General features: G+C 38.5%; 1 protein-coding gene across 1 annotated transcript in view; it reads right to left on the minus strand.

Moving 5' to 3' along the window:
- Positions 1 to 8,252: 8,252 nt before the first annotated feature.
- Positions 8,253 to 15,553, minus strand: part of OSTF1 (osteoclast stimulating factor 1) — a 51,157-nt gene continuing 43,856 nt past the window's right edge. Inside the window, exons 9-10 of the mRNA XM_046664302.1 lie at positions 13,812 to 13,910; positions 8,253 to 8,756 (exon numbers count right to left, since the gene is read on the minus strand). Of these exons, the coding sequence (XP_046520258.1) occupies positions 8,698 to 8,756; positions 13,812 to 13,910 (158 nt within the window). The 3' untranslated portion in view covers positions 8,253 to 8,697. The remainder of the gene's footprint in view (positions 8,757 to 13,811; positions 13,911 to 15,553) is intronic.

The raw sequence follows: 15,553 nt of genomic DNA on the forward strand, positions 1-15,553 counted from the left end.
CAGAGGAAGTGAAGGTGTTTTCTGGGTAAATGACCAGGAAAGGAAAAAACATGTGAGAGTCAGGCAGGGTGGTCCTGGGCGCAGGAAAAGTCCCAAGCAGACGGGGAGGTTAGACGGCAGGCACCTGGACCATTCCTGCTGCCTCGCACCCTGGTGAAAGACGAAACTAAAGGGAAATCTGGTATACTGTCGATAAACAAACAAAAAAACAGCTTACTGAACTTGTACATAAATGTTTATAGCTCTTTGAAGTTGCCAAAAAACTGGAAACGACCCAAATGTTCAGCAACAAACTGTGTTACATTCAGAAAATAGAATATTACTCAGCAACCAAAAAGGAACTGTTACTACATGCAACAAACTTGGATAATCTCAAAGGTATTATGCTGAGTGAAAGAAGTCAGTCTCAAAAGATTGCAGACTGTATGATTCCATTTATATGACATTCTGGAAAAGATAAAACTGTAGGGATGGAGAACAGATCAGTGATTGACAGGAGGTGGAGTGATTGACAGGGGATGGAGTAGGGGGAGGGTATGACTATAAAGGGATAGCACGGTTATTTGGGAATGATGGAACTGTTCTGTATCCTGATTACGGTGGTGGTTACACAGATCTATACATGTGTTAAAGTTCATAGAACTTCACATAGAAACGGGGGGAGAGTAAATTTTACTGTTTAACTTTTTTTTTAATGTAAGCACTTACTCTATGCCAGGCATTATGTCATCTGAGGCAGAAGCACTGATGAACCCTATCCTCAAAGAGCTCAAAGAGCTAAGACATGAATATAAACACAAAATAACTATGGCACAAAAATATTTGATATATGATGACTGAAAAGTAAAAACAGCAAAGGTAGGAAATTAAAGGAGAAAGAGATCATTTCCAGCTTAACTAAACAGAAAATGCTTCAGAGCAGAGGTTGCCTCAGATCTCAGTTTGAAGAGCAAGAGAAGGCAGATGATCATTCGAAGTAGAAAATGGCCATTTAGATCGATTAGCATGTCAATAGTGTGTGGGAAGGAATGGAGCAGAAAGTGCTGAGGGCAGAAAGTGTGCCTAGTTGGAAGATAAGGAATTTGGGGCGAGCCTGAACTGGGGTCCTGGCCATCTAGCACAGCAAGCCTTTCCAAGCAGCTAGACTCAGGCCTGCAGGGTGCCCTGGAGACCACATAGATTAGTCTGGTCCACTTCTTCATTTTTTTCCCCCTAATTGAGTTTTTTGCCTCATTTACAAATGTGGGGCACGTCTTCATCTTCCTTGCTATAACTTTGGCGCTTCTTCATTATGATTATGCTGTCTCTTATCTGCAGTTTATCCCCAAATCTCCAAGAACATCCCTTCCCAGCTTGTTTTACTTTCCAGCAAGCTCTACGCAGATGGTACCCCCACAATAGGGCTACAGATTCCCCCTTCAGAATCCAGGCAGTAGTAGTGGAAATGGAATGGAAAGCACGGATTTGAGAAACATCATTTTGGAGTTAGGATTGACAAGACTGGATTGTAATCTGGATGTAAGGGATGAAGGAACAGGGAAGGAAAAAATCAAACAGGTTTAGAGGCAAAGATCTAAAAGGATGAAATGTAGCTACTGATTATTTTATTCTTGTCCAACAATTACATTTAAATATTAGTTTGCTTTCATCAAAATTTATAAATGAAATCAATTTTTCTTTAAAAAAATACATGCAGGGCAATAAAACAATGTTTGAGAACAGGTCATTCCAACTGTAAATAACAAAAGTATTTTAAGCAACAGCATGATGTCATCCAATTTTTTAAAAGATCAAATAATAGTCCCTCAGATCACAAAGAAAAACTCCTTATTAGTGTGGAGATGAGGAAAGAATTTTCATGGATTTTATAAAGTACAGAATAAGAAAATAATACATGATTGAAGGATTCTTAAATTAAGTATTGGTGGCTTTTCTCACAGTAAAGAAATTATGTTGAAAGAGAAATAAAAATTACTTTTATAGAGAATAAAGTTTGTTATACTGCTTGCAGTAAAACGGAAAATTTGATAGTACTGGATGTATATCGTTACTGTTTTAGTGTTAAACCACAATTGTATGCAACAGAAGAGACCCACAAAACTAATTTGAACACACTGAGATTTTTCATATTGGTATGAATTTATGTGAAATCATCACTAACACTGGAATTAAAAAATATATGCAAGCCATTAAAATAAGCAAAGCACATCAATAAAAACTGAAGAAATGAAACCTGCTTTGTATGCTTATTCATTTGAAGTCATGACAAAGTTTACTGCTCTTGGTTCAAAGGAAAACATAATAGCCACAATGTTTACTGAAACATTACTTATTTACCATGGTTTCATTCTTAAGATTCCTAAGTGCGTCTAAATGACAACACTGCTAGACAAGAACTAAGTAAAATCATTCAACACATTTATTATTCTTCAATTTAAAAAGGAAGCACCTTAAACACAAAAATGTTCATGAATATTTGCTAAATATTCAGCAATATTCATTGCTGATAAATGAAATAGAGAGAAAGCACAATGAACATCGATATTCTGTGATTGGACATACTCCATGGAATTGAGTCATCTTAATAGTGTAGTAACTCAGCCACCATAAAAATTAGGACACAAGGGTTTCAGATCCTTTTCATCTAGGATAGGTAATAGGGCCAGCCACAAAACATGGATAATAAACTCAATCATTTCAAATTTCATTTTGGCTAGCATTTTAATTTCTTGCCATATTAACCTTTTATCAGGAGATAAAAGTAAAAAAAAAAAAAGTTGATATGGTCAGGTCCTTCCCATTCCCCCTGTGTGGCTAAAACGTAGTTGAAGAAAAAGAAAAGGGAGGATGGAGAGAGCACGCTAAATTATAGAGGACCTGGAAAATCCACTAAAGGGAAAAATGCCCTCAGTGGGAAAATGATCTCTCACACAGCAACACGATCTAGAAAGAAATACCCATGGCAGCTATCTCAAATCCCTTGTGTCTGATTCCTCATTGGTGATCAGCTCTGTCATTAATTGTCACTAATTTCTAATGAGAAGTCACTTCTGGGCCTCAGGCTCCGTCTATTAAAAACGGGGGAGAGGGGCCAGATATTGGACTAAATAAATAACATCCAAGGACACAATTTTCATAGTAGCAGTCCTAGTTTTCTTACTGAAATTTCGTAGCCCGGTGGCACAGTGGTTAAGCTCACGCCTTCTGCTTCAGTGGCCCGGGGTTCACCGGTTGGATCCCCGGTGCAGACCTATGCACCGCTTGGCAAGCTATGCTCTGGCAGGTGTCTCATAGATAAAGCAGAGGAGGATGGGCATGGATGTTAGTTAGTTCAGGGCCAGTCTTCCTCAGCAAAAAGAGGAGGATTGGCAGCAGATGTTAGCTCAGGGCTAATCTTCCTCAAAAAAAAAAAGAAAGAAAGAAACTTCCTAGTGGAGAATAAATGCTTAATAGTTAGAAGTAGTAGTATTAATTAATGAATTCACATTACAGTATGGAAGAAACCATTGCTAACTACTAATAAAAAATAGACAGGGAGAGATAAGGCACAATTTCCAATTTTAAGAAAGAGAAGAAAGGCATTTACAAATTTCACAGAGTACCTGTAAGTGGTGACAAAAGATTTAAAATATGTGAAAAGCATATGACTCACAGAAGAGCAATACCCCAAGCACTGAAAAATGCAAATCTAAAGATACAGTAAAAACCTCCCACTACACCACACCCCACTCACTTTCTCAGCAAGGTCAGAGCAGAAGACCCCCAGGCACCCTTTCATCCTGAGAACCACTACCTGATCCCCAGTTCTGAGATTAAGCGCAGGAGTTCTTCATGTGTCCTGCTGCAGATGAGGGGTATCACTCTGGAAAGTTGACACAGCAACCACAGCAGATTATGCTGTAAACTGAGTTTCTCAAAAATCAGGTCCTAGATCGAGGTCCTCTAGAGAATTGATGCAGCAATGACACTGCATTCCCACAAGGAGCCAACATCACCTGATCCTCACGGGGCTCAGAAATGACAGGGTGAGGGCTGCAGGCCAGGTTTTCCCTGAGCCCTGGTGTCGTGCTGACGCATCCTGTCTATCTGAGGGCTTTTCAGGGCCATGGATTTCTCTGAAGCTCTTTCTAGTTTCAGTCAATGACAGGCTTTGGCTGATTCTTCATACCAACTTGTGTCCAAACAGGCCTCGCTTCCACATCTTAGACTTCCTCCTAGTACGAGAAGGCATTTTCCTGTGGCCTCAGGATTTGCCCTTCTAGAATCGGAAAGGATGAAATATCCAATTTAGCTCTTGTTCTATGGCCTTCTTGTTCAAAATTAGTGAGGATTGTATATGTAACTTCTAAGCATCTTCGTCTCTTTATCATTGATGCTGGGAGACTAAATTTTTTTTTTCCTTTGAGGAGATTGGCCCTGAGGTAACATCTGTTGCCAATCTTCCCGTTTTTTTTTTTTTTCATCTCCAAATTCCCAGTAAATAGTTGTATATCCTAGTTGTAGGTTATTCTAGTTCGTCTAGGTGGGACGCCGCCACACCACGGCTTGATCACTGCATAGGTTCACACCCCGGAACCGAACCAGTGAACTCCAGGCCACCAACCGGAGCACGAAAACTTCCCTACTCTGTCACCAGGCTGGCCCCCTGGGAGACTAAATTCTTGAAGCTTCTATCTTACAGGGTAAATGTATGAAGTTGCAAAGCTTATCTATTTGAATAAATGAATTGTTTCCATTTTGAAGACATGGAAGAGCAAGATGGTAATATCAAATACTCTTCCGATTTAAAATCATCACATACCAAATACTGGACACATGGTCTTTCGAGTCCATCAAATGACTCCAAAGTCACAATGTAAAAACTGAAACAGTGACAAAGACATTCTCTTCACTTGACCTTTGCAATAGCCGTGCAAACTCAGCTCAAGGAGAACAACTGCCAGTCTAGGCTTTCCTTCCTTCATACTTATTCAGTTTCATGAGGAGAGCGTTGGAAATTTTGGAAACTTAGGGGTACAACCTGCTTCAATGAATCATATTTCTTCAGGGTTACCAAGAACCAAAAAGTTTTGCCAAAATTTTTCTGGAGTGGGGAGGGAAGGAGATTCTTTATTAAAAATAAGCTCTTAGGGTTAGTTTAAATTACATATTTAATTAAATTAGCAGATATGCTGCATTTATTAGATGCTACATCCACAGATTGAGTTGGAAAAGGAGCTGGTCTATTTCTGCATATTTTTCTAGCAGAATGTGAATGGCGTCATCTGCCAGTTGCAATAGGCAGCAGGTGCTTGAGCTCAGAAGTTGGCAGACCTACATTTCCACCTTCAAGCAGTGTGACCTTGAGCCAGTGACTTAACTTCTTCAAACCTCAGCTTCTCTGTAAAAAGATAGGGGCATTAATGTTCACCACCTGGGGTTGCTGTAAAGATCAAATGACATCATGTCTATGAAAGTGCCTAGCACAGGAACTGGCAGAGTAGGCATTTAATAAAGGGTAGTTTTATTTAATTTTATGTCATTTTAAGGGAGGGGCAGATGTAAAGGCTTGTTATTAAGAAATAAGGAGACAGAAACCATAAATTTGTGGTCTGCAATTTTCCCTTCACTTAAGAAAACTGTTCACCAAAGCTGTATTTTCAGTTAAAACAGGGAGAGCAGAATCTTTTACAATACTTCTCCCACCAAAACCTCAACTTTTAGTAATCAGATGCTTCGAAGTTTGGTTGCACAACATATAGCTGCTCTGTGTTTTGCTACTACATACATATTTACAATATAAAATTCAGGGGAACAAACACAAATCAAAGTCAACAGGGAAATACTCATGATCCAACATAAATGTCAAACTTTACAGCCTATCAAAGAAAACATCATTTACAAAGATGAGAAATGCAGGGTTCCCAAAGAAGAAATACCATTAAATCAGAAATTCTACACAATAAAGAAGATTTATGCAGAAAGCTTATATGGAAACATATTTTGCTCTACCTAAAATTATCTGAGATTTCATTTTCAGCATTATTACCAGTTTGTTTTTTAAGATTAAAAGAAAAAACCAGGGTCATGACTGCTTTGCTCAACATTTCCCTTTAGGTAACAACATTGTCAATCTAGTGAAAAAAGAAGGCAATGGGGGCTCGCTAAAAAGACAAGGAAACTGACATTAATGCATGGCAGTCCAACAGCAAATAATTTGCAACAGACCAGTCCCAGGAAGGAAATTAAAATGGGAAACTGATAAAAACTGGTTTTTGCATGAGGTTACTAGGCCAATGGTTGGACAAGTACTTCACTGCCCAAGTTACAGGAAGGCATCTTCATCTCACGGATGCATCCACTGGGAAGAAGTTCAGGCCACAGTGACTGTCAGAAAGCTCAGGTTACAGCAAAACCTCCAAAGTCATTATTTCCAGAACATAATCAAAGCTCTCCTCTACAGTCAGAGCAGTGGCAAGTTCTTAGAACGGATGTTTGTTGCTGACTTCAGCATTAAACAATCTGAGAAAGCTCAGACCAGCTAGGCTGAATAAACAAGAAGCAAAAGTAAATTCTCCCATGGAGTTTCAACCACAGCTAAATGCGTTGTCCTGTTTCACCAAAAACTCGTGCATATACCTAAGTCTGCCCTCTACTCCAAAAAAAATGACAGTTGGCCAACTTTCTAGAATTCTCAGTTTGATAATGTTTTTAAAAGCAACGACAGTGAAGCCTCCACTATTTTTTTCCTCAAATACATAAAAAATATATCTACATGAAGAACAGTGTTTTCATAAAAATGATCTGTATTCATACAAACTGTATTCTCTCTGCCCATGTTAAGAAATTAAGTGTTTGTTTGGCATTTATCCGAACTACCCTGGGCGCAAAGTATACAAGAGCAAAAAGTTGGAGATGTCCAAAGCATTTTGTTAAGACACAAACCCCATTTTAAAGAACAAATCCTTAAAAGTTCTGTGGGAAAAGATATGATTTCAACAAGGATTTCATATCTTCAAGTTTATGGTTATGTAGAAATATAAATGTTTAACTCAAATTTAATCACATTTGTTTTCAGAATAAAATGCCCTTTTTTATTAATTTCAGATTTTGTGCTCATCCTTTGCTGTCACTACTTATACACATTTCTTTCTACTAAAATGTAATTGGGGTATTTGAAAGGCCTTGAATAGGCTTCTCAGGGGATCCTTTCTCAAGGCACCCACAGAAAGAAAAATCAAACAGCCACAGACAGAGGACACGTTATTGAGGCAGTTATTTGTTTCCTGAGCTAACCCACTTCCTTCTTCAAATATTTCCTTCTCTTCACCAATGTGTTTTCTGAAATTAGTATCAAAGTCTTCTTGCAAAATATACTTCTGGGCCTAGGGCCTGGAATCTAGACAATGCCAATGGCCAGGCCATTTTTAATATCATCACCATAGTGAGCCAAAATTAGAATCTCAAATGAAGTGTCACTTCAGTGGTACAGAAGGCTCCCTGACATGTTAATTGATGTTTTAGCAAAAGAATCTGAATCATTATGAGCTGGAGCCATGATTTAAGAAAACAAACGTTATCAAAGTGAAAAACTGAATACAAACAAACTTCATGGCTCCTGGATCCTCACTCCATTATGGAAGACTATGGCTTCTTCCATAAGGAAATCAATTTTTTTTTTTAAGATTGGCACCTGAGCTAACAACTGTTGCCTATCTTTTTTTTTTTTTTTTCCTGCTTCTTCTCCCCAAATGCCCCCAATATATAGTGATATATTTTAGTTGTGGGTCCTTCTAGTTGTGGCATGTGGGATGCCGCCTCAGCGTGGCCTGATGAGCAGTGCCACGTCCACGTCCAGGATCCGAACCAGTGAAATCCCAGGCCACAGAAGCAAAGAGTGGGAACTTAACCACTTAGCCACAGGGCCAGCCCCAGGAAATCAATTTTTTTAATCTTTCAAAACTTAAGCAAACTGTAATGAGTTGCTGAGCTTCTTCATACTATGTATATATAACCTTGGAGATAAAATTGAAAGTCTCATAATTATTAAAATTATGTATTTCATTAGAAGTGTATCTTTTTAAGATTATTGTCGACTTTAATCAAAGCAGATACAGGAGACTGAAGAGAAATTTGGCTATTTTGATGTTTCTGTGCTAACAGATACAAAATATAATTTAAAGAAATAAAATCAGTCTTTAGCTAAATATAAATATAAAAAGCTTTATTTATTTACCAGCAAAGAGTGATACCAGAAAAACAGACAAAAGGGATAAAGTCTCTTAAAATGTTTATTTTTGTCAGAACAGCTGACAATTTTCTGTTAAGTCTTTTGGTTTATTATTACAATAAGCATTTCCCCCCTTGAAAAATCCATTCAAAATATCTCAATCCTTGAGGTAAAGAACTTTAAAAAAACCATCTTGATTTTTTAAAGAAAAAAATTCTTAAAATTCCTTTAGCTTGATAAATAGAAATAATCTCTTCTTGTTCTACTGTGGTGAACAAAAATGTACTTTATACAGTAAAGTATCCAGTCACTTATTGGCAAACCGAAGGTGAGAACTATTTATTCACACGTTCTACTCAAACAGTGCAATACTGCCACGTTCATATAGACATTTTTTTTTAGACAGTTACCAACACTCTCTGGCAAAGACAAGGTTTTGGAATGGCAAAAGCAACAGAAGTTTTAGATCTCAAAGCTCTGGAGGGGAATTAATCTGAGTCTTCATCATCAAGATAGTCCTCAGCGTTGCTTAATGTTCGAACTGCATCTAAAAGAAATAGGGGGAAAAAAGAAAAAGAGAGAAATTACAAATTGCTTGGATTTTGTTTTCACTTTCAAAGCTCCTGACAATTCAACAAATTGTAATCTTTCCTCAGATCCAAGGATTGTACTTTCTCCGAGGATCTTTTTCAACTTTTGCTTTTCCGCCTAACTATTCAGTTTCTGCTGCCACAGAGACGTATCCATCTACAAATACATTTGTCCACACGTTCCTTAGACATGCCAAAAAGTAAAGCGCATGGTGCTGAGGTACCATTAGTTCATCTCGCACAAAATGTGACCAGCCACATGCGCCATGACCAACGTGGAACACACCAGAAGCCCCTCCACTCTGACAACTGTGCTTCCAACCTCCTCTCTCAGTGACAAGTGCACACGTGGCTTCAGTCAGTCGGCAGCCCGTGGCCTTACCTGAAGGCAAGGTCACTGGGTAGAAAGATAACTAATAGTAGGGGGGAAAAAAAGAAAAGAAAGAGAATGAAAACAGAAGGTTCAGTTTCATGTTAGAAAACACTGATAAAAAAGTATACTCAGAAGCAAAAGACTGAAATGAAACATAAATAAATGAAAGTTTTGAAATAGAAAAAGCTGAACCCCATCAAATGTTAAATCAACCTCAAATAGGGCTCAAAAGGCATCTGATCTTTAACTGTTCACCTATTCACCTGCCTAGTCAAATTCCTATAGCAACGGGTTATGCTTCATATAATTTTAAGGGAAAACTGAAATGCAAGTATAAGCACTCTGTTAGAGCTCAATAAATCGATGTTATAACACCCAGGTGATAGTCTCTAAATACTACATCCCTAAGCTCACTGGAGATATAAGTCATTTGAAATCTGGGTCAGAAAATGAAAAGGTGGACCTGGAACCTCTTGTCATGTCCTAAAGCAAGGATCCTTTTAAAGACAGTATCATTTTAAAGGGGTTCAGGAACCAACCTGAGGAGACCTCCACCAGCCAAAGACAGGCTATCAATACAGATACTAACCATAATGGATCAAAACACAGCAAATATTTCAACGTACACCAAAGAAAATTCATCGGTCCCTTTCAGAGAATCACAGGGAACCAGAGCGTTATTTTGAAAACTCTTAAATAAAGGGCAAAAATCAATCCCTTATTCTGCCCCTACTACATGAACTATTCCTCTGAGTAACCAAACAGTTGATGAGGGGAAAGGAAACATTGATTTAAAAAAAAAAAAACTACGAGAGACATACCCATCAATTAGAAATTGACCTTATTTGGACCCTGACTTAAACAAACAAAGTAAATAAATAAATAAGCAAAGAATAAACAAACCTGTATGAGAAAAATAGCAAGTTTGGACAATGACAAAACCTTTGATGATATTACAGACTTATTACTAATTTTAGGTATGCTAATGATATTGTAGTCTTTTTAAGAGTCTTTATAGGTTTAGGAAAATGATTACTCAGACAAAGGAAGGGACAAGGGGGAATCAGCACAACAGAGGTAGAAACCGATTTATCTTACACAAGAGAGAAGAAAAGATAAAAGACAAACAAGTGGATGTGAGCAGAACAGAGGCAAGCTTCAATGATTTTACATCGGCTTGCAAACCGCCAGAAGTCTCCAGGTTGACTATATTCTTCTCCAGTCTTCTTAAGAGAGGTTCTGGGGAATTGGGAGGAATATATTTTGTTCTATCCCACACACACCGAGGAACTGCAGACTGGCTGTGAACTTGGCAAAAGTAGCTTTTCAAGCTAAAGACAAACAGCAAAGCTCTTTCCCTTTCTACTCTGCTACTACAATCCTCGGTTTTGCCCATTTGAGATATTTTGTCCTTCAGTGGTTACTTCTGCACTTTGTTTTAACCTCATTTCTCCTGCTAGCAAGAGAAAGGTGACTTGCCGTGGAGCAAACTCTGACCGAATGGAAATCAAGAGACAGGAATGAGCCTGGCAAATAAATTCCTTCTCCTCCCTTCCTGTAGTGGACAGCTCTGAGGCATAGTTTCTTTGGAAACTTCTCATATGGCGAATCCTGAGTGCCGAGCCCAATCTCTTTATAGCCCATATTGGGGCCTGACCAGTACAGTACGATAACCTATCTCCCAGAAACTTGCCATCCTCCCTACCTCACTCCCATTTTTCCTCGATCTCACTGCCCTGGATTTACATGTTCCAAGTCAAGTACCAGCACTTAAGACAATCAAACAATAAATCAACAAGTCAATAAATACATGGTGGACGGATAAAAACGATCAAGTGGATAAATCTCACAGACATAACATTAAGTGAAAGAAGTTAGACACAGAAATGTACATACTGTTTGATTCCATTTATATCAAATTTGAGAAAGCAAAACTAATCTTTGGTGAGAGAAGCAGAGGATGCTAAGGGAGGCTTCTGGGGAGTAGGAAATATTCTCTATCTTGATCTGGGTTGTGGTGAGTAAGTGTAAGCACAGTAAAAAAAAAAAAAAAATCACCAAGCTGAACACTTAGGATTTAAGTACTTTACTTAACGTAAATTATACCCCAATTTTTAAAAATTAGAAAAAGGATTTAAGGGCTCAACCCTCACGTACTGCCCTGATCCTACCCCCCATATCCCGGATTTACCCTTCGTGGTAACTACAAGTAATATGAATTGTTTTGTCCCTAAAGGAATCCAAGACGTGCTTTTAAACGTGGACAATATCAGAATACACCTTTTCTGCTTAGAGTTCATGCTGGCAATTAGCTATAAGGCCCAATATTCACACTCTCATTCCAACTAGGATCAAAATACAAATTAAAACTTTTTAAACTGGATGATTGGGGGAATGAAGCAAGAAAAAAGAGAGAAAAAGTAACACGAAAATTCATGTCTTGGCTCTGCGTGCCAGGCCTCAAGGTGACCTCATTAACGAATCCATTAACTAATCAATACAAATTTAGGAAGGCTGACTAAAGACACTTGGAGCGAGCAGAGAGGAAGAGTACCCATCTCCCCACCTTATTCTACAAAGACTAGAAAAGTGAGGGGAAAAAAGAAGAGTCTGCCACCTGCTTCCCCAGGCTCATGTGGGGGCTTCTGGCTGCAGCTCTCCAGGGGCTGAGCAGGTGTGCTATTTTCCTTGCCTATCACGACCAAGCTCATGGGATGCACAAGACTCTGATAACCTTCAGCTCATAAGACACCTTACTTCTTGGTCAGGACATTCTGGAGGCACTCATATAGCAACAGGAAGTCAGTGGCAGAGTAAGGAAGTTAGGCCACAGTCCTACTTCCTGACCCAGCCAAGGCAGCAGGCAGGAGGAGGTCCACCTCAAGTAAAAATATCTCTCCCACATGGCTGCAAACACGGCTTCTCAGTCAAAATGTAGCTGGGGAGTACCATCTCAGGCTCACTTAGAACTTACATCCATCTGTGCATGAGTAGTTACTTTAAAGAAAGACTTGCTCTGCGAGAGAGCATCCATGGCTTGAATAATTAAGGAATCCCAAACTGCTTAATGGTTTACACTACCTCTGAACTGAAGTTAAAAGAGATAAAAGTCTGGAACAAGACATATCTGGGATAAAGAACAAAAGAAACAACAGACTCAGGAGGAGGGCTATGATGGGAATTTGATGACATAAGGAGGATAATTCTGGGAAGCTCCCTTGGCGAGCCATGAAGAGTGGGGGACTGTTTGCTATTTTTGATTGACTAAAGCAGGAAACCAGGGACTGGCTTTATTTGTTGTTTCTGCTAGAAATGGAATATGGGACAGCATAACATTACCTCTTCTCATAAATCAAAGGATACCTGGGAGAGAAGACAGTTTTCCAAGGGTTCAAAAATTAATGGGAATTTGATTCAAACAATAAAAACAGAAATCAGTATCTCATTACAGAAGTTCGAGAACTCTGAAAGTGATAACAGCCTCAAGTTAAAATGGAAACAAATGCACTTAACCTCTGTAAGGGAAATTTCTCAAAAAGTTGTTCTGGTGATTCTCCACTAACATGGATCAGTCTAAACTCTAGACTCTAAATCAATACTAACAAGGTTTGGAAGAATGAGTAGCAATGCAAAAGACTTACAAGAAGTAAGCCCTTCATTGAGCTAGTTCCTTTCTAAAAAATGGTGGAAAAAATTTATCAATTATTGGTTTATATTTCAAAATGGTATTAAAGTGCCAAACATAAGATAATACAGTAGAGAAAGGCTCGAGAAGTGAGGAAAAAAAAAGAGAATAAGTGTTCCCTCCAATCAAATCATCTTCTACCTTTCTTTTTCCTACATCTCTGGGTTTCTCATGGGCCAGGAGGCTGATGATGAATGAAAAGGGGAAAAAGGAGAGGTGGATGGGAAGAGCTCAAGGCACACCCTCCCAGCATTTCCTTGAGGAATTACCACATTAGAATGAATCTAGGGGCACATGTTCAATAGGCTTCGTACTGAGAGGTCAAATAAATAGCCTGTCTCTGAATAGTAATCAGGAATGATGCAGGTATGTCTAACACCTTTTCTTTAACACCTTTTCAAAACAACCATACAAACTTTTCATTTTTTTCAAACCTGTTCTCCCACATCAATAGTTATTTTTATCTTTAAGAACGTATACCTAAACTTTACCTTTAAAAACCACCCATAGTACTTTCAATCGATACCAGAATGTTGACAAAGTCTAGAATAATTTTGATTATAGTTTATTGATACTCTCATTTCAAATAGAAACAAAAGATAATCATGGAGCTGTTGAGTGATTAACTCAAAAAATACTAGGAGATAACCACTCATAAAAACATATCTGAAACGAGGAGATGGAGACCACGGTTCTCTGCTAAGGACTGTCATGCAAGGCAAGGTGATTAGAACTTGATTGCAAGGAACAAAAGAAACATACAAAAATAGTAAAAGATCAATATCTCTTCAAATTTCTGTTTGCATGAGGGTACTGTTTCATGTCGGAGTGTCTGATTTAGACCAAGGATATAAAATCTAACTTCACAATCACCAAGAAAACTCTTTTCCCCATACTACGTTGATAAGTCTTAGTCAGGATGCCACCAGAGGAGAGAGAATTGAAACCAAATACCTGTTCCCTGTTTCTTTTTCAGGAGAGATGCACAGGCAGCATTAGTAGCCATGTCGAAGGCCAGCTTCTTTTCATTGTTCCTTAAGTCTGTTCTAGCACCTTCCCCAAGACAAGAAAAGTAAATTAGGCATTTTTGAAGACCCTATAGCAGCAGCCAATCATTTTCCACCAAAACTAACTAGACAACAATTCTGCTGAAGAAATAAGCTTTTCCAAATAGGAAAACTTTCTCAAAACAGTTATAATGTATTTGGGCATCTTTAATCAGGGAGCTTGTTGCTGCACTTGCGATAATTATGTGCAATTAAAATATAGCCTTTCCTTTCAAGTCCCTATAGAACTGCATGTGAACTTCTCAGTAAGGAGTTACCATCCCCATGGTAAATCCTAAATCACTTAGACTCCAGTGGTTACATGTGCCTCAGCGTGAGTTTTTGGGGATTAAATTCAATACACCCTTGGCTGCTGCTTCTGTTCAAGGAGGTCTTTAGAAAAGACCATGTGAGTTGAGTTTGAGGGGATTAATATTTTATATCTAGAAATATATTCTCATGCAAATGAGCAGAATAGTAACAATAAAATCTAGAGGCAACCCATTCTTCCCAAAGCCCATCTTCTACCTGCTTTTTTTCCTTGTCATTTTTTTGTGTTAAAAATTACATCAAAATTCATGAATACATTCTCACTGTGAAAGAGTAAAAAATAAAGAAGTGCGCTGAACAAAAGGCTGTGTCCCATTTCATCCCCCAGCAAACTCCCTCCTTCCTCCATCTTCTACCTCCTGCAGAGGTGACCATTCCCAACAAGAGGACATCAGTTCTCGTCTCCTTTATGTGCACGAAGGCCTTCACAGACATATATGTACATACACAAAATCATAATACATGGATTGGTCTGTAATTTGAGCCTTTTTATTGCTGTATAATTGACATGAAACATTTGTTTCAGGTGTACAACATAATGATTTGATATTTGTATATTCTGTGACATGATCACTGTAAGTCATTAACGTTCATTACCACACATAGTTGTGAGATTTTTTTTCTTGCAATGAGAACTTTTAAGATCTACTCTCTTAGAAACTTTCAAAAATGCAATATGGTATTATTAACTATAGTCACCATGCTGTACATTACACCTTCATGATTTACTTATTTTATAACTGGAAATTTGTGCCTTTTGAACCCAAGAGTTTTTTTAACTTAATATATAATGGTACTCATTTCTTAGTAGGATGCATACTTACAACTCAGTCTACTTAAACGTTTATAAGTATTCCATTTTGTGGATGTTCCAAAATTTATTTAATCATCCCTCTACTGAGGGGCACTTAGACTGTTCCTAATTTTGTTTTTTTTAAGGAAGATTAGCCCTGAGTTAATATCTACCACCAATCCTCCTCTCTTTGCTGAGGAAGACTGGCCCTGAGCTAACATCCGTGCCCATCTCCCCCTACTTTATATGTGGGACACCTACCACAGCATGGCTTGACGAGCAGTGCGTAGGTCCACACCCCGGATCTGAACCCACGAGTCCTGGGCCACCAAAGCAGACCATGTGAACTTAAACTCTGTACCACCAGGCCGGCTCCAGGCTGTTCCTAATTTTCATTATCACCACCAATACTGCCATGAGCCTCCTTGACCAACATCTTTGTCTACATGTATTTCTGAAGGATGGTTTCCTAAAAGTGGTGTTAAAATGTACATGTGGAATTCTGCTAGCTGCTGTCAGATTGCTTT

Source organism: Equus quagga, chromosome 6, assembly GCF_021613505.1.
Source record: "Equus quagga isolate Etosha38 chromosome 6, UCLA_HA_Equagga_1.0, whole genome shotgun sequence".
Lineage (NCBI taxonomy): Eukaryota > Metazoa > Chordata > Mammalia > Perissodactyla > Equidae > Equus > Equus quagga.